At 51.1% G+C, this 21,531-nt stretch overlaps 1 protein-coding gene across 2 annotated transcripts; it reads right to left on the bottom strand.

Moving 5' to 3' along the window:
* Positions 1-290: 290 nt before the first annotated feature.
* Positions 291-20,668, bottom strand: SDSL (serine dehydratase like). 2 transcript variants are annotated; one of them, XM_050749839.1, is made up of 9 exons: positions 20,520-20,650; positions 19,365-19,537; positions 14,050-14,244; positions 13,749-13,788; positions 12,902-13,041; positions 8,496-8,584; positions 7,150-7,377; positions 1,691-1,815; positions 291-681 (listed from the first exon to the last, which is right to left on the bottom strand). In XM_050749839.1, exons 2-9 carry the CDS (start codon positions 19,407-19,409, stop codon positions 488-490), a joined length of 1,056 nt encoding a protein of 351 aa, XP_050605796.1. In that variant the 5' UTR covers positions 19,410-19,537; positions 20,520-20,650; the 3' UTR covers positions 291-487. The 2 variants fall into 2 exon arrangements, with proteins under 2 accessions (XP_050605796.1, XP_050605797.1); XM_050749840.1 differs by lacking the exon at positions 19,365-19,537 and having other exon boundaries at positions 20,520-20,668.
* Positions 20,669-21,531: the final 863 nt, after the last annotated feature.

Below are 21,531 nucleotides of genomic sequence, written 5' to 3'. Positions count from 1 at the left end.
ACTGGATGAAGACTGGTGTTATTTTCCTCTCCTGCCTAGGCCTGAGAAGTGATAGAACGTCTCCCTCTCCTTCCTGACCTGGTCAACCTGGGCTGGTCCGCTAGGTAAAGGAAGCCCATTTAAGATCTCAGAATGGTTGAATTCCTTTAGAGACTGAGGTTTTCAAGTCTTGGCTTTGTTGCCTAAGATGGGACTTGGAGTCACTTTATTACAGAAGTGGCAAGAGGACTGTAGTGTGTCTCCTGTGAGCTCATTGACATGGAAAGATAGGATCCATAGCAGTCACAAACTCAACTCAGAAAGTGTTTATTGGCTGGAGTTGTCGGAGAGTCAAAAGGAGCAGTCCTGGAGGGCTTCCTTCAGGAGGCAGCCAGCACAGTTGCACAGGGCAGCTTCCACTGCCATCCACCAGCACTGAGCCCTCCTCATCAAGCCACAGGAGTGTCCATGGGCCTCTCAAGGGTCTTTGGGGCCAGGCCGGGACCCCTCACACCTGGCCCAGGTGGGTTTTCAGAGCCTGCAGCTCTCGGCTGTTGATGTTGTTACCTCCACACACAATGACCACAACTGAAGTCAGGGAAGGCGGCAGGCAGCCCTTGGCCTGGAGCCTCCCCAGGAGGCCTGAGTAGATGGCTGCTAAGGCTGCCCCACAGGCAGGCTCCACCAGCATACGCTCATCATCTGCCGGGATCAGGGGAATGGAGAGAAGAGGGAAAGGGAAGAAGAACCACTTGGTGCTCAGCAGGCCCTGGGCACTGCAGATCCTTGCAGCCATCTCTCCAGCCAGTCAGCCATTCATCTGCTCTGCTGGCAATCCATCACTTGTCTCACGCTCTCCCCATCCATCAGCCTGGCCTCCTATCCCTCCACCCATCCACCTTTTATCTCTCTATCCATCCATCCATTCCTCTATCCATCATTAGACTATCTATCTGTCCATCCATCAGTGTACATATCCATCAACATATCCATCCATCCACCCATTTACAGCCATCCATCCATTCCCCTATCCATCATTTGACTGTATGTCCATCCATCAACACGTTCATTAATCAATGTGTCCATCCATCCATTCATTTCTATACCATTCATCAATCCATCACTTCATTATCCATCCGTCCATCCATCCACTGTCCATCTATCCATTATCCACCTTTCCATTCACTCATACATTCATCCCTTCAATCAACAAGCATCTATTGAGTGCCTACTACCTGCCATGCCCTATGCCAGGAAGGCCCTAGGGACACATCAGTGACTAAGACACACCAGCCCTCATGGGGCTCACAATCTGTGATGTAGAGAGATAAGAACCAGGAGGTTATGAATACAGGGAGTGGTACATTGGAGGTCCCCAACCCAGGCAGGGTGGGGTGGGTGATCAGGGGAGGCTTCTTGGAGGAGGTGCCGTGATGGCTGATAGCTCTCAGTCACATCAAACCAATAGGGAGCAGGGCCAGCCAGAGAGAGGAGCAGCATGTACAAAAGTCTGGGGGCTAGAATCAGCAGGACGCACTCCTTCTTTACCCTCACCCCCTTCCATCTACTTGACGTGTACTTAGTGCACAGTAACTGCACACCTAGCCAGTGCCTGGTGCTGAGGATACAGATAAGAGAGAATACACTCTTGCTAGAGGATGCAGGGATTTCGTGGGTCTCTGAGCCCAGGTGGAGGACAGGGCTCACTCACCCAGAAACTGCTGCACAGCGCTCACAGCCTCGGCGTCCTCCACCACTTCAGAGTGGATCTCGCACACACGCATGCACTCCAGGGCCCGAGCGGCCACCGTCTTGGCACCCAGGCTCTTGGCCACGCTGCAGGATAGAGCAGGGTCGGGCAGGGAGACCAGGGGCTCAGGGAAGAGCTGGTGAATCAGGTTTCTCCCCAGCCCCAGCCACCCCCTCCTATCCTGCAATGGGCTGACTGGAGCTCAGCATTATAAGTCACAGAGGAGGTGCTCAAAAATCATGCGTCCCTGCTGGGCACAGTGGCTCACGTCTGTAATTCCAGCACTTTGGGAGGCCGAGGCCGGCAGATCACCTGAGGTCGGGAGTTCAAGACCAGCCTGACCAACATGGAGAAACCCCGTCTCTACTAAAAATACAAAAAACCAGCTGGGGTGGTGACACATGCCTGTAATCCCAGCTACTCAGGAGGCTGAGGCAGGAGAATCACTTGAACCCGGGAGGCGTAGGTTGCAGTGAGCTGAGATCGTGCCATTGCACTCCAGCCTGGGCAACAAGAGCGAAACTCCACCTCAAAAAAAAAAAAAAAAAAAATCATGTGTCCATTGAATGAGTAACACTGAATGTGCATCAGTGCCTCTGACTCTGCAGCCATGATCGAGCCATTCCTTCCAGAGACCCCAGAAAGCCAAGCATAGAAAGGGATTCTTTTCTATGTTATTCATTAATATCACATCTATACTATAAATACATTTTTTTCTTTTAAATTTTATTTTTAGTAGTGGCAGGGTCTCTGGCTATATTGCCCAGGTTGGTCTTGAATTCCTGAGCTCAAGTGATCCTTTTGCCTTGGCCTCCCAAAGTGCTGGGATTACAGGCATGAGCCACTGTGCCCCACCTAAATCGATACATTTTTTTTTTGAGACAGGGTCTTGCTCTGTGGCCCAGGCTGGAGTGCAGTGGTGCCATCTTGGCTCACTGCAACCTTTGCCTTCTGGGTTCAAGTGATTCTCCTGCCTCAAGCTTCTGAGTAGCTAGGATTAAGGTGCACACCACCATGTCTGGCTAATTTTTTATTTTTAGTAGAGATTGGGTTTCACTATGTTGGCCAGGCTTGTCTCGAACTCCTGACCTCAGGTGATCCATCCACCTGAGCCTCCCAAAGTGCTGAGATTACAGACTGAGCCACTGCAGCCGGCCAAGTGAGTTAAAATATTTAAAGTGCTTAGAACAAGGCTGATGCTTAGTGAATTTGACGGAAGTGTTAGTTGCAGTTACTATTATTGCTACTGTGGTTATTTAAGAGCACAGACTTGTGGGAGAGATGGTGATGAATAAGCAAACACAAGAACCAGTCAATAAATGCACGTTGTGGTAAGTCAGTATGAAGGAGAACATCAGAAGGGGCATCTCCCCAAGGGGAGTGTTGTGGAGAGGGTCTGAGATGTGAGAGACAAGGATAAACCAGCCCATAGAAGAGTAGGATGGTGGCTGGGGGTGGTGGCTCACGCCTGTAATCCCAACACTTTGGGACGCCCAGGTGGGAGGTTCGCCTGAGGCCAGGAGCTCAAGAAGAGTGGGACAGGGGGAACAGTGTGCTATGAAGAGGAAACAGCCTGTCCAAAGGCTCAGAGGTGGGAAAAACATTACCCACTCAAGGGACTGGAGGACAGGCTGGTGGCTGGGGTGGAGTGGGGAGTGGTCCGCATTTTAGCCTGAGAGCTTGGGAGAGGCATCGATGGGTTTACGTGGAGGAAGAAAAGGGTTCTGTGGATTAGCAATGGAGGAAGAACACACTTTCCGCTGGGGGCAGAGCAAAGGACTCAAAGGTAACAAAGGTATCAACGATTTCCTTCCTAGGCATAGACCCAAGAGAAACGAAAACATACATCCACAAAAACTTGTAAATGGATGTTCATAACAGCACTATTCACAATAATGAATAGCCAAAAAGTGGAAAGGATCCAAATGTTTGGATAAACAAAAGTGTGATCTATTCATACAGTAAAATAATATTTGGCCATAAAAAGGAATGAAACACGGACACACGCTACAATGTGGATGAACCTTGAAAATATGATGCTAAGTGAAAGAAGTCAGACACAAAAGACCACGTAGTATATGATTCCATTCAAGTGAAACATCCAGGGTAGGCTGGGGCGCGGCGGCTCACACCTGTAATTCCAACACTTTGGGAGGCCGAGGCAGACAGATCTCCTGAAGTCAGGAGTTCAAGACCATCCTTACCAACACAGCAAAACCCCATCTCTACTAAAAGAGATGCCCAGCCAGTGTAAGAGGATTTCCTCAGGGTAAGCAGGGCTGGCATTCCAGGTGGCAGGGGCAGGACAAGCAACAGCTCAGACATAAGACAGTACAAAGGATTTCCAGGTAGGCCGGGCGCAGTGGCTCATGCCTGTAATCCGAGCCCTTTGGACCCGGGAGGCAAAGGCTGCAGTGAGCTGAGATCACGCCACTGCACTCTAGCCTGGGCAACACAGCCAGACTGTCAAGAAAGAAAGAAAGAAAGAAGGAAGGAAGGAAGGAAGGAAGGAAGGAAGGAAGGAAGGAAGGAAGGAAGGAAGGAAGGAAGGAAGGAAGGAAGGAGGGAAGGAGGGAAGGAGGGAAGGAGGGGGGGAAGGAGGGAAGGAGGGAAGGAGGGAAGGAGGGAAGGAGGGAAGGAGGGAAGGAGGGAAGGAGGGAAGGAGGGAAGGAGGGAGGGAGGGAGGGGGAGGGAGGGAGGGAGGGAGGGAGGGAGGGAGGGAGGGAGGGAAAGAAAGAAAGAAAGAAAGAAAGAAAGAAAGAAAGAAAGAAAGAAAGAAAGAAAGAAAGAAAGAAAGAAAGAAAGAAAGAAAGAAAGAAAGAAAGAAAGAAAGAAAGGGAGAAAGAGAAAGAAAGGAAATGTACATAATAGGCAAATCCGTGGAGACAGAAAGTAAAATAGTAATTGCCTAGGGCTGGGGTGGGGGAATAAGGGACATGGTGGGTGATGGCCAAAGGGTATGAAGTTTCTTTTGAAGGTGATGAAAATGTTCTAAAATTGATCATGATGATGGTTGCATAACTCTGTGAATCTGCTAAAACCATTGACTAGTACACTTTATTATTTATTTACTTATTTATTTATTTATTTATTTTTGAGACAGGGTCTTACTCTGTCGCCCAGGCTGGAGTATAGTGGCGCGATCTCAGCCCACTGCAACCTCCACCTCCTGAGTTCAAGCAATTCTCCTGCCTCAGCCTCCTGAGTAGCTGGGACTACAGGCGCCTGCCACCATGCCTGGCTAGTTTTTGTGGTTTTTAGCAGAGATGGGGTTTTGCCATGTTGGCCAGGCTGGTCTCAAACTCCTGAATTCAAGTGATCCGCCCACCTCAGCCTCTCAAAGTGCTGGGATTACAAGTGTGAGCCGCTGCACCCAGCCGGAATCGTACACTTTAAATAAGTAAACTGAATGGCATATGAACTAGATCTCAATAAAGATGTCATCCTTCTTTTTTTTTAAAGGCAACAAGGGTGGCGCAGGGGTTGGGGAGAGCTGTTACACCCATTCAGGGAAACAAAAGCTGGGAGAGAACTGAATTCTAGAGATAGGATGGATGGAACTCAATGGGGCAAGGGGAGCCCATATGACACCCAGGTGCCCAGTCAGAGCACCTGGATGGATGTTGGTGTCATCTACAGAAATCACACTCCAGGAACTTCCCTTAGTGCTTCCGCTGTGCCAGTCTCTGGGATGGGTATCAGGGACTCAGAGCTAAATCAGCCAGTCCTTACCCTCTAGCTCCTCCACCCCAGCCAGTAGCCCAAACCAGGACACAGCAGAAGAGTGACACAGACACACACAGGGTGCCCTGAGGGTCTTCCAGATGGATACAGCTGCCCAAGCTGTCTAAGGATTTCCTCAGGGTGAACAGGGCTGGCATTCCAGGTGGCAGGGTCAGGACGAGCAATGGCTTAGAAGTAAGACGGTACAAAGGATTTCCAGGGAGGCCGGGCACAGTAGCTCAGGCCTGTAATCTCAGCCCTTTGAGAGGCTGAGGTGGGAGGATCACTTGAGCCCAGGAGTTCTAGACCAGCCTGGGCAACACAGCAATACCCTATCTCTACACAAAAAAAAATGTTAAAAAAAAAAGAAAGAATTTCCAGGCAAAGATAGCACAGCAATGCTGGAAGGTGGATGCAGGCCAGGCCAGGAAAGAGTGGAGATGGCACCAGAAAGAAGAGAAGGAGACTCGTGTCCAGGTATCATCCCCTTGAGGTTTTTCCAATTGGCCACCTAGAACCTTGTACACAATAGATGCTTAAGGAACCTGACTTAAGACTGTCTTGATCTTACACACCTTGCTATAATATCCCATTACATCCTAAGTCCCAGTATCCAATGAGTGTTTAACAAAATCTGGGCAGAGACTGTATCCGTACTGGGTTGAATCATGCCTCCTTCCGAAATGCACAACCAGGCCGGGCGCAGTGGCTCACGCCTGTAATCCCAACACTTTGGGAGGCCAAGGCGGATACATCACGAGGTCAGGAATTCGAGACCAGCCTGACCAACATGGTGTACTAAAAATACAAAATTAGCTGGGCATGGTAGTGCATACCAATAATCCCAACTGCTTGGGAGGCTGAGACAGGAGAATCACTTGAACCCAGGAGGTAGAGGTTGCAGTGAGCTGAGATTGCCCCATTGCACTCTAGCCTGGGAAACAGAGTGAGACTCCATGTCAAAAAAAAAAAAAAAATGCACAAAATGTGCATTACTTGGAAATAGAGTCTTTGCAGATGTAATTAGTTAAATTAAGGTGAAATCGTACTGGATTAGGGTGGGTCCTAAATTCAATGATCACGTTCTTCTTAAAATTTATTGGCTTTGGAGGGTATCGGGGAGGACAGGTTCTTGCTAAGTTTCCCAGGCTGGAGTGCAATGGCTATTCACAGGGACGATCACAGCACACTACAGCCTCAAACTCCTGGGCTCAAGTGAACCTTCCGTCTCAGTCTCCCAAGTAGCTAGGACTACAGGTGTGCACCACCATGCCCAGGTAATGTTTGTATTTTTTTAGTAGAGACAAGGTTTCACTATATGTTGGCCAGGCTGGTCTCAAACTCCTGACCTCAAGTGATCCGCCTGCCTCGGCCTCCCAAAGTGCTGGGATTACAAGCATGAGCCATGGTGCCTAGCCTACATTTTCAAACTTATTTGCAACGCACATGGGTTGCTTTTGTAATGATAAGTCAATGAAAGCTTGTTTTATGAATTGATTAGGTTTAAATGAATCATATTCTTCATCTTCTTTTTCAGCACTGCCTTCTAACTCAGGTCCACTTTACTGTGGTTGGAGTCCCAGGACCAAGGACAGCCTTTTGGGTGCCCCCTGTCTCCACTGGCTGGGACTGGAAAGCCCTAGGGCAGTGGTACACCCACCCTCCAGCCCCTACAAATGTCCCCAGCCCTTACCCACCTGGTGATGTCTGGTAGTGTGACCAGCTTGCCGGCCATGATGGCCGCATTGAAGCAGTGTGCCCCATGGGTCTCCATGGCAATGATGGGTACATGCTGCCAGCCCACCTCCAGCAGGCCAGCCACCACCCCAGCCAGGAGCCCCCCGCCCCCGACTGCCAGCACCAGGGCACCTGGTGGGGTCCTCAGCACTGCCTTCAGCTCCTGCACTAGGCTGGCGTGGCCTTTCCTGGGGAGGGGGGGTGAGAGGGAGGAGCAGAGTAAGGGAGGACCCCAGCCCCAGTGGCTCCTGGGGTGGGGGGATTTACCAGGGGTGGGTTCCCTGCTCCCACATATACATAAACCCCTCCCCACCATCCCCATCCCATCTGCAGTAAGGGGAGAGGAAGTCCTACAACAGTTACTTCGCTCAGCTTCATTCATTCTCTTTATTTTTATTTTTTTGGATAGAGTCTCGCTCTGTCACCCAGGCTGGAGTGCAGTGGCGTGATCTCAGCTCACTGCAACCTCTACTTCCCCGATTCAAGCGATTCTCCTGCCTCAGCCTCCTGAGTAGCCGGGACTACAGGCGCGCACCACCATGCCCAGATAATTTTTGTATTTTTAGTAGAGATAGGGTTTTGCCATGTTGGCCAGGCTGGCCTCAAACTCCTGACCTCAGGTGATCCACCCGTCTCGGCTCCCGAAGTGCTAGGATTACAGGCATGAGCCACTGCACCTGGCCTTGTTCATTTTCTTTATTACGGATTTGTTTGCTCATCCCCTCCCATCTCCATCAACCTCCCAGGCCCTTTCTAGGACATTACCCCATTTAGCTCCCTCCCCAGCTTTGCAAAGAGGCAATGGCAATGTGTGGTTAAGAGCGGACAAGTATATCACTTGGCACCAGCCTGACTACAGCTCTGGCACTGCAGCCCTGAGTCTCTGCCACGTACTTAGCTGTGTGATCTTGGGCAAGTTGTTTGACCTCAACGTGCCTCAGTTTCCTCACCTATGAAATGGGGATAATAGCACCCACCTGTAGGGCTTTGGGGAGGGTAAACGGAACAGTGCAGGAGGAGCCATTAGCCTGGTGCCTAGTCCCAAAGCACATATTCAGTAAAGGAGACTTGGTACTATCACTTCCATTTTACACACATAGAAACTGAGGCACAGGATCTGGGGTGCTTTGCACAAAGTCCCACAATTCCCAAGGGGGCAGAAGTGGGATCCGAACCCATGTCTGCCCGGCTTTGAAGCCTCTTCTCCCCTCTGGGCCTCAGTTTCCCCTTCTGCCCAATGGGAGGACCCTAACTCAGTGAGGGTCTCCCAGCTCTGGACTCCTGGGGAGAGGGGCGTCAGCCTTACCATATTAGGGGGTGGTCAAACGGGGAGACATTCACCCAGCCGTCCCTCTTGGCCAACTCTTGTGCCCTCAGATTGGCCTCGTCCCAGACCTACAGAGAAACCAAGGACCCTCAGAAGATCTGGGAGTGGGACTGCTATGGAGGCCAGAGCAGAGGCCCAGGCTCTCCTTGGTGGCCCCAGGATCCAGTAGTCTGGGGACACCCCTGCAGATGAGACCAGACCTGGTGCGGGCCCAGAGGCCTCCTGAGAACTGGACAAGTACTTCCAGGTGGACAAACAGATGCCATACGCTTTCCGCAATACCAAAGGGACCTGTCCTACTGGCACCCTATGAAAACCAGGCCAGGCCAGCCAGGGAGGCTAGGAGCGGGTCAGCTCCAAAGTCAGCCACATGTGCCCACTTCTAGCCAACCAGTAGGGGAGAAGCCCCCTAAAATCAAACCCCAGACAGCAACCTGATCACCATAGAGTGTGTCCGTGAAAACCAGCAATGGCCCAGCTGATGGCCTGCTAGTTGAGTTCAAGCAGCCAGAGAGATGGCGCACAGGGCCAGCGCTGACCATGATGGATCCAAGCCAACCACAGCAGAGTGAGTTTTCTCTTCTCACTGGCTTGGCCTCTGTGGCGGAGATCCACGTCCCCTGCTCATTCACACACCATTGACAGGCTTTCTTCCCTTCCCTGACTCATTTCTACACTCCCTACCAATGCTTCCTGCAATCTCCTCCCAAATAAACCACACGCACCCTAGTCCTCATCTCAGGGCCTGCTTTTGGGAGATCCCAAACTAAGACAGCATTTCAGAGGGACCCCATGCCCCCTGATCTCAGCAGGAACCAGATACAGAAACTAAATGATAGACAATGGCCTCCTCTCCCAAGGGAGGGGGGGAGGGTCACAAGGGGCAGAAATAGCCCCTGCTCATCCTCAGGGCCTCTGCAGTGCCCACTCTGTGCCCAGTTCTAGGCATGGGAACTCTTCAGCAGGACAGAAGCCAGGAAATGGTCTCTGACCGCAAGGAATTTCCCATCTGGGTGAAGAGAGGAGTCTCATTCCCCTGAGTTACTGAAACAAAAATACACTGTTGATGCGAATGCATATTAGTTCAGCTCCTGTAGGAAGCAGTTTGGAGATTTCTCAAATAACTAAAAATAGAATTACCATTTGATCCAGTAATCCCATTACTGAGTATCTACCCAAAGGAAAATAAACAATTTTACCAAAAAGATCTGCATTTGTATGTTCATCACAACAGTATTCACAACAGCAAAGACGTGGAATCAACCCAGGTGCCCATCAATGGTGGACTGGATACAGAAAATGTGGCGCATATGCATCATGGAATACTATCCAGCCATAAAAGAGAAGAAGATCACGTCCTTTGCAGCAACATGGATGCAGCTGGTGGCCATTATTCTCAGAGAATTAACTTAGGAACGGAAAAGCAAACACTGCATATTCTCACTTATAACTGGGAGTTAAACACTGGGTACACATGGGCACATAGACACTGGGGCCTCCAAAAGTGGGGAGACAGGGAGAGCGGCAGAGGTTAAAAAATACCTGTCAGCCGGGCACAGTGGCTCACGCCTGTAATCGCAGCATTTTGGGAGACCAAGGCGGGCAGATCATGAGGTCAGGAGATCAAGACCAGCCTGGCCAACATGGTGAAATCCCGTCTCTATGAAAAATTAGCCAGGCGTGGTGGTGTGCACCCAGCTACTCAGCTACTCAGGAGGCTGAGGCAGGGGAATCACTTGAACCCGGGTGGCAGAGGTTGCAGTGAGCCGAGATGGTGCCACTGCACTCCAGCCTGGGTAACAGAGCGAGACTCCGTCTCAAAAAAAAAAAAAAAAAAAAAAGAAAGAAAAAAAAAATTAGCTGAGGGTGTGGTGGTGGGTGCCTGGGATCCCAGCTACTTGGGAAGCCGAGGCAGGAGAATTGCTTGAACCTGGGAGGCGGAGGTTGCAATAAGCCAAGATGTGCCACTGTGCGACAGAGTAAGACTGTCTAAAAAAAAAAAAAGATACCTGTCAGGTACTATGTTCACTACTTGGACGACAGAATCATTAGAAGCCCAAACCTCTGCATCATGAAATATACCCATGTAACAAACCTGCACATGTATCCCTGAATCTGAAATTAAAACTAAAGAAAAAAATAGATTCACGCCTGTGTAGTGCTTGACATCTCTCACCTGTAGAGCCCCAAGCAGCCTCCTCTCGGGGTCCTCTCCTGCGTTGCCCCAGAGCGGGCAGAGTGACAATCCAACCAGGTCCCTCCCCTGCTCAAACTCCTTTCATGCTTCCCTAGTGCCCTCAGATGGAAACACATTAGCTTCACCTCCAAGCCACCCTGCCTGATGGAGCAACTCTTCTGTCTTCAGCCTCACCTTTCACCATCTCCCGCCCCATGCTGGGCTCAGCCTGAATGCGTGTGCTCATCCACGCCACGCCTTCACCCACGCCCTTTCCTCTGTTCACACTCAGATCATTCCCTCCCTTTTCTCCACTGTGCGGACTCAGATTTCTCCTTCAATACCCAACCCTGGGGAACCTCGTCAGGAGCTTTTCCTGGATCCTTTCACCAAATCTAAGGCATAGCCCATTGGTTTGACCACTGCCCAATTCTCCACTCCCTCCCTCTATTAGAATCATACACCCACACCTTGCCATGTGGCTTGTTACTGTTTTTAGAGACATGTTCTTACTATGTCGCCCAGGCTGGCCTCAAATTCTTGGGCTCAAGTGATCCTCCCAACTCAGCCTCCTGAGTAGCTGAGACTACAGGTGCACAACACAGTGCCCAGATTTTTTATCTCTCTATTTATTTATTTATTTATTTATTTATTTATTTATTTTATTTTTGACATGTGGCTTTGCTGTTCTTCTCACTAGAGTGGTTGGAGCACATGTCCCCTCCCCACTGATGTTGGTCTCAGCTGTCTGGCCAACAGCATGTGGCAGAACTGACAGTGTAATAGTTCTCGGTTGAGGTCTTAAGAGGCATCACGTGTTTCTTCTCACCCCTCTTGTCACTGCCCTTGAGAAGAATGTGTGCCCGGTGGCCACTGGCTGGGGAAGACACAGGGGACATCTGCAGACCTTACTCCTTCCCCACATTCTGAAGCAGAACCACCCTAACCCTCCCACAGACCCAAAGCATGAGAAGCAATGTTCTCATAAGCTGCTGCTATTTGGGGGCTGTTTGTTATGCAGCATTACCAAGCAACAATAGCTGACTCAAACAACATGCCTTCTCTCTGACTTCCTTGGTGCCCTGTGCTTCCCCCGTGGCAACACTTTTCACACTTTGTTACCATCATCTGGTTACCTGTGTATCTCCTCATAATACTCTGAATTTATGAGTGTAAAGACCATGTCTTATTATCTCTGTGTTTCTAGAATGTCTAACATAGCAGGCACTGAATATGTGCTCAATGAATATCGGATGGATGGATGGATGGATGGATGGATGGATGGAAAGAAGGGAGAGAGAAGGGAGAAAGGGTGATGTATGGAAGGATGGTTAGATGGATGAAGAAATGGAAGGAAGGAAGGAGAAAAAGAAAGGAGAGAGGGAGGGAGAGAAGGAAGGAAGGAAGGAAGGAAGGAAGGAAGGAAGGAAGGAAGGAAGGAAGGAAGGAAGGAAGGAAGGAAGGAAGGAAGGAAAGAAGGGAGGGAGGGAGGGAGGGAGGGAGGGAGGGAGGGAGGGAAAGAGGGAAGGAGGGAGGGAGGGAGGGAGGGAAGGAGGGAAGGCAGGAGGGAAATAATGAAGGAAGGAAAGAAAAAGGGAGGGAGGGAAGGAAGGACAGAAGAAAGGGAAGAAACTATATACAGGAAGTATTTGGGACCAGCTTTAGGGTACCATAGTTTGGCTTTTAGTTTTAATTTCAGGATGTTTAAAAATCTGTTTTCCATTATTTGAATGATTTTTTTCCTTCTTCCCAGAAGAAAGATTTTGTATCTGTGTCTCTATTTCTTTGGGAACAAAGGGAACCAGTGATATCTTTCTCAGAGGATACCATTTCTATTGGGGTGGTCTCAGAATGAAAACTGATGCTGCCATCATCTTGATACTTCTTGTCTTATCTAACAGCAAAAATGTTAAAAGTGGATAATACCAGGTGCTGGTAAGGATGTAAGGAGACAGACAGTCTCCTGTCCATCGCCAGCTTCCCATTTTTCTTGGTTCACACATAGAGGGTATTCTCAGGGTGGGCAGAGGAAAGTTGGGAGGTCCCAGCCCTCCACACCCATCCCACCTCATTCCCCCCTCAGCTCAGCTATCCTGAGAGAGGACTGGGCCCCAGCCACAGCTCATCGAAAGGAAAAGGAGACAGGGGTGGGGTGGGGTGAAGGAGAGCAGCCCACTCCAGATGGTTTTCCCCTTCCCGGGGCCCTTACCTTTCCAGTCAGCTGAACCTCGGCCCCCTCCCCCTGCAGTCTCTGCACCACCTGCAGGGAGGTGCTCTCGGGGAGCACGACAGTGGCAGGGATGCCCAGCTTCCTAGCAGCATAGGCAGCAGCGATGCCTGCGTTACCTCCTGTGCAGAAAGGAGGAAAGGGGCAGTGAGCAGAGCTGCACTGGCCTTTAACATGCCTTTCCCTCCCCCTCCATATCCCTTCAGAGTCACTCCTCCCCAACATTTATATGCCCCATTGACTCCTTCCTCCACTGGAGAGGGGGACACATGATCTAGGCTGAGCCAATCAGAACCTAATCCCCCAACCCATGATTGGTTCAAGGATGAAGACACCACCCAAGCAGGGCCAAAAAAGACCAATTCCAGGATTGAGGCGAGGCATCAAGAAGGGGTGCTCCCTTTTCCCTAGGGTTCGGAGGGTGGTAGGATGCAAGGCTGGAATTCCTGGTGGCCATCTTGCTACCATGAGGCCCACCTAAAAATAAAGCTAATATACAGGAGCGCAAAGCCCAGAGGAGAGACAGAGAGGAGAGCTCCTGGATCCCCCTGTGCCTGAAAGCCACTTATCCCAAGAATTTCCCATTCTTAGAGCCTGTAGCTTAAACCTAAATGAATTGGGTTTCTGGCACTTGCTACCACCGTGAGTCCTGAACTATGGGAGAAGGCTAGGAATGGGATGTACGCAGTAGTCATCTCATCAATGACCTTGATGAGGCTGTACCTTTAAGAGGAGACCAACCCTGGACATCTACTGCTGCTCCAGCCAGCTCCTCCTCCCCCAACCTCTGCCCTGAGGACCCCCATGAAACAAAAAAGGGTGGGGTCACCTGAGGAGCACACCAGGTGTCTGCATCCCTTCTTGGCCATCTGGGAAGAGAAGGAATGGGGTTAAGGGCTAACCCAAGCAGTTGTCATGAAGGCCTATGAGAATGGGGTTAGAATCTCCCCATCCCACTCCCAATACGCCTTTACCCCTCATCCTGCCCACAGCCCTGCACTCACCTCTCCCCTCCCATCTGCACGAGTTCATGTTTCTCCTCCTGCCCAAACCCATCCCCAGCCCACACCCCTCACTCTTCCCTCCCTCCTGCACAACCTCATTTCTCCCCTTCTGCCCACAACCCTCACCTCCTGGCAGAAATGCCCGATGCCCCGAATCTTGAAGGAGCCACTGGGCTGCACATTCTCACACTTGAGGAAGATAGGCATGCCAGCCACCTGGGACAGTGCCCAGCTCTCCAACAGAGGTGTGACCACGTGGAAGGGCTCCTGCTTGGCACGCTCCGCCACAGGGCCATCCATTCTGGAGACCAGGTAGATAGCCTGCAGGAGGACACGAAGTTCACCACCCAGGCAGTCCCCATCAAGAGTTCCCTTAACCGGGACAAGAGAGGGGAAGGTAGAGCAAGCCCTTGGCTTAGGTGCTCTTCACTCCATCCAGCTGCCGAGCTGTGAGACCCCCGTCAAGTATCTGCATCTCTCTGGGCCTCAGTTTCCCTATCTGGTCAAAGACATTTGGCCTGCAGTCCTTTCATTCTATAAGTGTGGCTGTGTCGGGGATGTAGAAAGTGGCCAATATGTGGCGAGGAATGAGTGAGAGAGTGGGAGAATTCATTCATCAGTCAGAAAATACTTGTTGAGCACCTACCATGTGCCAGGCATTTCCAGTTTTGGGGACCCATGAGTCATAAAAACCTCCCACTAGGAAAAGTCATAGAATTTCAAATAGGAGTGACTTGCAGAGGGTATGGGGTGCTACTGTAGCGAGAGCAGTCAGGAAAGACATGTCTCAGGGGGAAAGCTTTGTACAAACGTTTGTCATGGAAAATGTAAATGTAGCAGAAGTATTGAGAACCGTATAAAGACCTTCAGCTGGCTGGGCACAGCAGCTCACACCTGTAATCCCAGGACTTTGGGAGGCCAAGGCAGGCAGATCACTTGAGGTCAGGAGTTCGAGACCAGCCTGGCCAATATGATAAAACCATGTCTCTACTTAAAATACAAAAATTAGCCAGGAGTGATGGTACACACATCTGTAATCCCAGCTACTCAGAAGGCTGAGGCAGGAGAATCACTTGAACCTGGGAGGCCGAGGCTGCAATGAGCCAAGGTTGTGTCACTGCACTCCAGCCTGGGTGACAGAGTGAGACTCCATCTCAAAAACAAGCAAAAACCCTTCAGCTTCAGCAATCGATTCACGGTCTAACTCGCTTCCTATCGGTGCCCACTCCCCCTTCCTGTATCATTATTACCCCTTAATTACTATTATATTTTTCTTTTATGTTATTTCACCTGTAAATATTTCAGCATGTATCTCCAGAGGTAAAGAACTTGCGTTTTTGAGACAGGGTCTCACTCTGTCACCCAGGCTGGAGTGCGGTACTGGAATCAGCTCTCTACAGCCTTGACCTCTCAGGCTCAAGCAGTCCTCCCACCTCAGCCTCCTGAGTAGGTGGGACTAGAGGCGAACACAACCACATCCAGCTGATTTTTGTACTTTTTTGTAGAGATAGGGTCTCACTATGTTGCCGGGGCTGGTCTCAAACTCCTGGGCTCAAGGGATCCTCCTGCCCCAGCCTCCCAAACTGCTGGGATTACAGGCGTGAGCCACTGCATCTGGCCTAAGAACTCCTTTTTTATATGTAACCAAATGGTTTCATGACTGTACATACATTTGTTCAAACACATTTAATTCTATACTTAAAGTGGGCTAATTTTATTTTATGTAAATTATACCTCACTGAGGCTAATTTTTAAAAAAATGTAATCACAACGCTATGATCACATCTAAAAATACAATTTTTTCCATATCATCTAGTGTCTGGTAATTGTTCACATTTCAAATCATCACATTAAATATGATCAGTGGCTGATTCTGTGGCTGGTTGTGGTTTGGGGTTTTTCACAGTTTGAATCAGGATGCAAATCAGATCCGTGAATTCGGATTGGCTGAGGGGTCTTTTAACTCTCTCTCCATCTGTAGGTTCTTGAAAGGGGAACTTTGAAATGGATGACAGGAAGAGAGCCGACAGGAAACGTTTCTGCAGAGAACAGCAGCCAGGACCACCTCGAGGGAGAAATGCACTTGGGGTGCTGCCAATGCAGAGAAAAGAGGTTTGGGGCAGGAGGTGAGGGTAGGAGGTGAGGGCAGAGAGGTGGGCAGGGGTACCGGCAGGGGGTTCCCGCCCACAGAAAGGAGTTTGGTTGTTATTCAAATTCTACTTGCAATGGAAAGCCATTAGGAGGTGGTGGTGGAGGTGGAGGTGGTGGTGGAGGTGGAGGTGGTGGTGGAGGTGGCGGTGGAGGTGGAGGTGGAGGTGGCAGTGGCGGTGGAGGTGGCGGTGGAGGTGGCGGTGGCGGTGGAGGTGGTGGTGGCGGTGGCGGTGGAGGTGGCGGTGGAGGTGGAGGTGGCGGTGGAGGTGGCGGTGGAGGTGGCGGTGGAGGTGGAGTTGGCGGTGGAGGTGGAGGTGGAGGTGGAGGTGGCGGTGGAGTTGGAGGTGGCGGTGGAGGTGGAGGTGGAGGTGGAGGTGGCGGTGGAGGTGGCGGTGGCGGTGGCGGTGGAGGTGGCGGTGGTGGTGGTGGAGGTGGCGGTGGAGGTGGCGGTGGAGGTGGAGGTGGCGGTGGAGGTGGCGGTGGAGGTGGCGGTGGAGGTGGAGTTGGCGGTGGAGGTGGAGGTGGAGGTGGAGGTGGCGGTGGAGTTGGAGGTGGCGGTGGAGGTGGCGGTGGAGGTGGAGGTGGCGGTGGAGGCGGTGGAGGTGGCGGTGGCGGTGGAGGTGGCGGTGGAGGTGGCGGTGGAGGTGGCGGTGGCGGTGGAGGTGGCGGTGGCGGTGGAGGTGGCGGTGGGAGGTGGCGGTGGAGGTGGAGGTGGCGGTGGAGGTGGCGGTGGAGGTGGCGGTGGCGGTGGCGGTGGAGGTGGAGGTGGCGGTGGCGGTGGAGGGTGGCGGTGGCGGTGGAGGTGGTGGAGGTGGTGGAGGTGGAGGTGGAGGTGGTGGTGGAGGTGGAGGTGGTGGTGGTGGTGGAGGTGGAGGTGGAGGTGGTGGTGGTGGAGGTGGAGGTGGAGGTGGAGGTGGTGGTGGTGGTGGAGGAGGTGGAGGTGGTGGAGGTGTTTTGAGATGGAGTCTGGCTCTGTTGCCCAGGCTGGAGTGCAGTGGTGCAATCCCAGCTCACTGCACCCTCTGCCTCCCGGGTTCAAGCGATTCTCCTGCCTCAGCCTCCGGAGTAACTGGGATCACAGGCACACGTCACCACGCCTGGTTAGTTTTTTGTATTTTTGTAGAGACAGAGTTTCACCATGTTGGCTGGTCTCAAACTCCTGAGCTCAAGTGATCTGCCCACCTTGGCCTCCCAAAGTGCTGGGCCTACACCCGTGAGCCACCGTGCTCAGCCCATTGAGAGGTTTGAAGCCAAGGATCTGTGAGTGAATGGACCAGTGGGAAAGGGCGAAAAGAAGAGAAGGAGGAAATGAGAGGGAGGAAAAATAGTAGAGGAAAAAAAAGGAACAAATACAGCCAGCCCCTCTTCTCCCAGGCAGAAAAGCACTCAGCCGGTCCCCACCATTCCATTATTGGCCGCTAGGGGGAGCGCTGCAACCTCCCCTTCCCACTCACGAATATAAACTTCTTGTCCACCCTTAAGTCATGGCTGGGGTTCAAGATCAGAGAGATCGGGCTCTCTTGGCCCTGAATTTGACCCCACGCCCTTGTCAGAATAGCCTTGAGAATTCTCAGGGCCCTCTCAGGCAGGGCACAGCCTGAGCCACCTCTTCCCAGTCCCATCCAGAGCACCTCTCAGCTTGGGGCATCAGGGGAAAGAAGCCCATGGATCATCACTGATCCCCAAATGCAGCATACTCCAGCTTTGGCCTCGGCTCAATCCTGGACCCCAAGAGCATAGGCTTTGGGGTCGATTGGAAACAAAAATTGGAAACCAGCTCTGACTTCCTGGCTGTGTGACCCAAGCAAGTGTCACAACCTCTCTGTGCCTGTTTACCCTTTTCTAAAATGGGGATAAAAACAGTCCCCAACTCACAGGTTGTGGTGTAAATTAGTAAGAATAACATTGGCCAGGTGCAGTGGCTTATGCCTATAATCCCAGCACTTTGGGTGACTGAGGCAGGTGGATCCCTTGAGGTCAGGAGTTCAAGACCAGCTTGGCCAACATGGTGAAACCCCATCTCTACTAAAAATATAAAAATCAGCCAGGTGTGGTGGTGCACACCTGTAGTCCCAGCTACTTAGGAGGCTGAGGTGGGCGAATTGCTTGAACCTGGGAGGCGGAGGTTGCAGGGAGCCAAGATTGCACCACTGTTCTCTGGCCTGGGCAACAGAGTGAGACTCTGTCTTAAAAAAAAAAAAAAAAGAAAGAAAAAAGAAAGAAAGAGAGAATAACATCTGTCATTTGTTGAGTCCGTACTATGTGCCAGTCATTGGCTGAGTCCTCTGGAGACGTTATCTCACTGATAACTTGTGTCATGCTTTGAGCATGGTGACCTGCTCACCCTTACTTTAGCATGTTTACAGCGCACCTACAAGGTGCAGGCCCTGACCTAGCAACTGGGGATACCACGGTAGACAAGATAGACATCAACCTTGGAGCTGACTTATAGTCTGATGAGGAGATGGGTGCTGAACAAATAACTGCATAGACAGACAAAATAATCAGAAATGTTGAAAACTGCTAAGAGGGAAACAGGCATACAGTGAGTCCTAAAGAGAAGAACAAGGGGACCTACTTTGGGTATGGAGGTCAGGAAAGACCTCTTAGAGGAAGTGACCATTAAAACTAAGAACTGAGACAGGGCGCAGTGGCTCACGCCTATAATCCCAGAACTTTGGGAAGGCGAGGCGGGCGGATCACCTGAGGTCGGGAGTTCAAGACCAGCCTGGCCAACATGGAGAAACCCCGTCTCTATTAAAAATACAAAATTAGCTGGGCATGGTGGCACATGCCTGTAATCTCAGCTACTTGGGAGGCTGAGGCAGGAGAATCGCTTGAACCTGGGAGGCGAGGTTACTGTGAGCCGAGATCGCGCCATTGCACTCCAGCCTGGACAGTAAGAGGGAAACTCCATCTCAAAAAAAAAATAATAAAAAATAAGACCCAAAAAATGACAACAAACCAACCACACAACAAACTGCAAGAAGAGCGTGTACATGGCAGGACTATTGTGAGGATTCAATGAGCCTGCATGGTAAGGGCACCCACGCTGGGTGTCTGTCCACTTGGAAATGGGTCTCTTCCTTTCTGGTGAAATCCCCAGATTTTGCCCCTGGGGATCCTAGGATTGTCAGGATGAACGCTCCCTACTCCATAATCCTTCCTCTTTCTTGTTTTTGGTGTGTTTTTTAGAGACAGGGTCTCACTCTGCTGCCTGGGCTGGAGTGCAGTGGCGCGATCATGGCTCACTGTAACCTTGAAGTCCCGGGCTCAAGCAATCCTCTCACCTCAGCCTCCTGAGTAGCTGGAACTGTAGACATGCACCACTGCATCCGGCTGATATTTTAATTTTTATAGAGATGCAGTTTTGCTGAGTTGTCCAGGCTGGTCTTGAACTCCTGGCCTCAGGTCAATCTTTTGTCTCTGCCTCCCAAATACTGGGATAACAGGTGTGAGCAACCTGTTGGCTCACAACAGGCATGCCATTAACTCACCATTGATTCCATTTTATAGACAGTGAACCTGAGGCCCAGAGAGATTAAGTAACTTTTCCAAGGTCACACAGTTAGAAACAGCATAGCCAGAATTCACACCAGGCAGTGTCTTTGGCATCTGCCATTAACCGCAATGCTATACTTTCTCTAATATAGTAGTGTTATCATTGCTATTATGAAAGCTGCAGGCATTTAATATTTATTGCCAATTGTCCTTTGGAACCAAATGCTCCTGGCTCAGTTTCCAGGCTTCCCCAGCCCTCTTGGTTATACTGACTCACAAGAGGACAGCAGGAATCAGTTAAATGAAAAAGCCTCAAGTTGCCAACAGCCTTATCAACCCCAGACCCCATCAGGCACCTGAGGTCTGGGACTGAGCTGTCTTGGCCGGGGGACACAGAGCTATTGTCCAGTATGGCAGCCACCAGGGATGAAATGGGGGACCTGGGTCCTCCCTGCTGTGGAACAACCCAGGGGAAAGCAGGGGGCTCAGACTCAAGTCCCAGTCATGCCAACCTTGGTTAAGTCTCTTTTGTCACTGGGCCTTACCTGTCACGTTTATGAGTTGAGGTAAGGACCACCAATGCTGTCTACCTCCCTTGTCCCCGAAGTCTTTCCCCAGAGGCCACCTTGGTGGCACTCCACAGCCAAATCCCTGGTGCCAGGGCTGGGACACCTCGGGCTGGCCCCTTGGCTGGTAGAATGCCCAGCCCTGCCCCTCTGGCAGGCAGAACCTGCTCTCACCCCTCAGGGTCCCCAGCACAATGCTTTCTTCAGCAGAGCACCCTGAATTCAATCGACATTCCCAGGAGGGCCTAGACCACGCTCAGCCCCTCTCACTCCCACCTGCTCAGCTTGGACTTTGCCCAAAGCCTCCCAAACTCCTGCAGCCTCTCATTCACACACACACTGAGCTCCAGGGGCCCCAGCTGGCCCCAGACCTCTTACCTCCCTGCCCAACTATCTCAGACCAACGTGGCCCCAGCTCCTGCCCTCCAGCCTGCCCGGGAACCAGCTCTGTCCAGGAACCAGCTCTGTCCAGCTTCAGGCAGCTTCCGGCAACCTTGGCCCCTCCTCCTTTGTTAAAGAGAAAGCTCCAGACCCTTCGCCTCCAGGTGAAGATGGAGGAGGAGAGGGGATGAGGGCAACCCTCACTGCTTTCCTGGGCACTGCCTATGACTGACTCATGCACCACCCTGTCTCATTTGACAGATGAGCAAACTGAAATTCAGAAAAGGGAACTTATTTGGCCAAAGCTTCCCAGCCAGCAAGGGGCAGAGACAGCCTTTACCCCTGGCCCTGGGCCATCTCTTCCGGGATGTAGGCATCTCCATATCTTCTCATTTTAGGTCTAGTGATTGTCCCGGATGCCATCCACTTCCCCTGAGCCACTGTTGGGGTCAGCTTAGGTCTGAGATGGGAAAACAAGGACAAGGAAACTTTTTTTTTTTTTTTTTTTTTTTTGGAGACGGAGTTTCACTCTTGTCACCCAGGCTGGAGTGCAGTGGTGCTATCTCGGCTCACTGCAAACTCCGCCTGCCAGATTAAAGTGAGTCTCCCACCTCAGCCTCCCGAGTAGCCGGGATTACAGGCACCCGCCACCACGCCCAGCTAATTTTTGTATTTTTAGTAGAGACAGGGTTTCACCATGCTGGCCAGGCTGGTCTTGAACTCCTAACCTCAAGTGATCTGCTTGCCTCTGCCTCCCAAAGTGCTGGGATTACAGGCGTGAGCCACGCACCCGGCCAGGGAAACAATTATTATTTGTCACATGGGAAAGGTATATTTTTGTCTGAAGCACCTCCCCGTCTCAAATATTTTACACACGACATGAGAACCCAAGCAATCATTTGCTACTCAAATGAATGACTGATCATTCATTCATTCAATAAATAGTTATTGGACACCTACTACGTGCCAATCCCTGGATTTGGCCTCAAACCAAATAGCATGTCCTCTG

The sequence above is a fragment of the Macaca thibetana genome, chromosome 11 (assembly GCF_024542745.1).
Source record: "Macaca thibetana thibetana isolate TM-01 chromosome 11, ASM2454274v1, whole genome shotgun sequence".
NCBI classification, from domain to species: Eukaryota; Metazoa; Chordata; class Mammalia; order Primates; family Cercopithecidae; genus Macaca; species Macaca thibetana.
The sequence above is the reverse complement of the archived record's forward strand: the minus strand, read 5'-3'. Positions and strand labels throughout refer to the sequence as shown.

Excerpts from the sequence above, each read along its gene's own strand:
- SDSL (XM_050749839.1), bottom strand. The coding sequence starts at position 19,409 with ATGCAGTGGTGCATGTCTACAGTTCCAGCTACTCAGGAGGCTGAG. Across the intron at positions 8,585-12,901 it reads AGGTTCAGCTGACTGGAAAG|GTCTGGGACGAGGCCAATCT; the intron begins GTAAGGGCCCCG and ends GTTTCTCTGTAG. Across the intron at positions 1,816-7,149 it reads ACACTACCAGACATCACCAG|CGTGGCCAAGAGCCTGGGTG; the intron begins GTGGGTAAGGGC and ends TCTATCCTGCAG.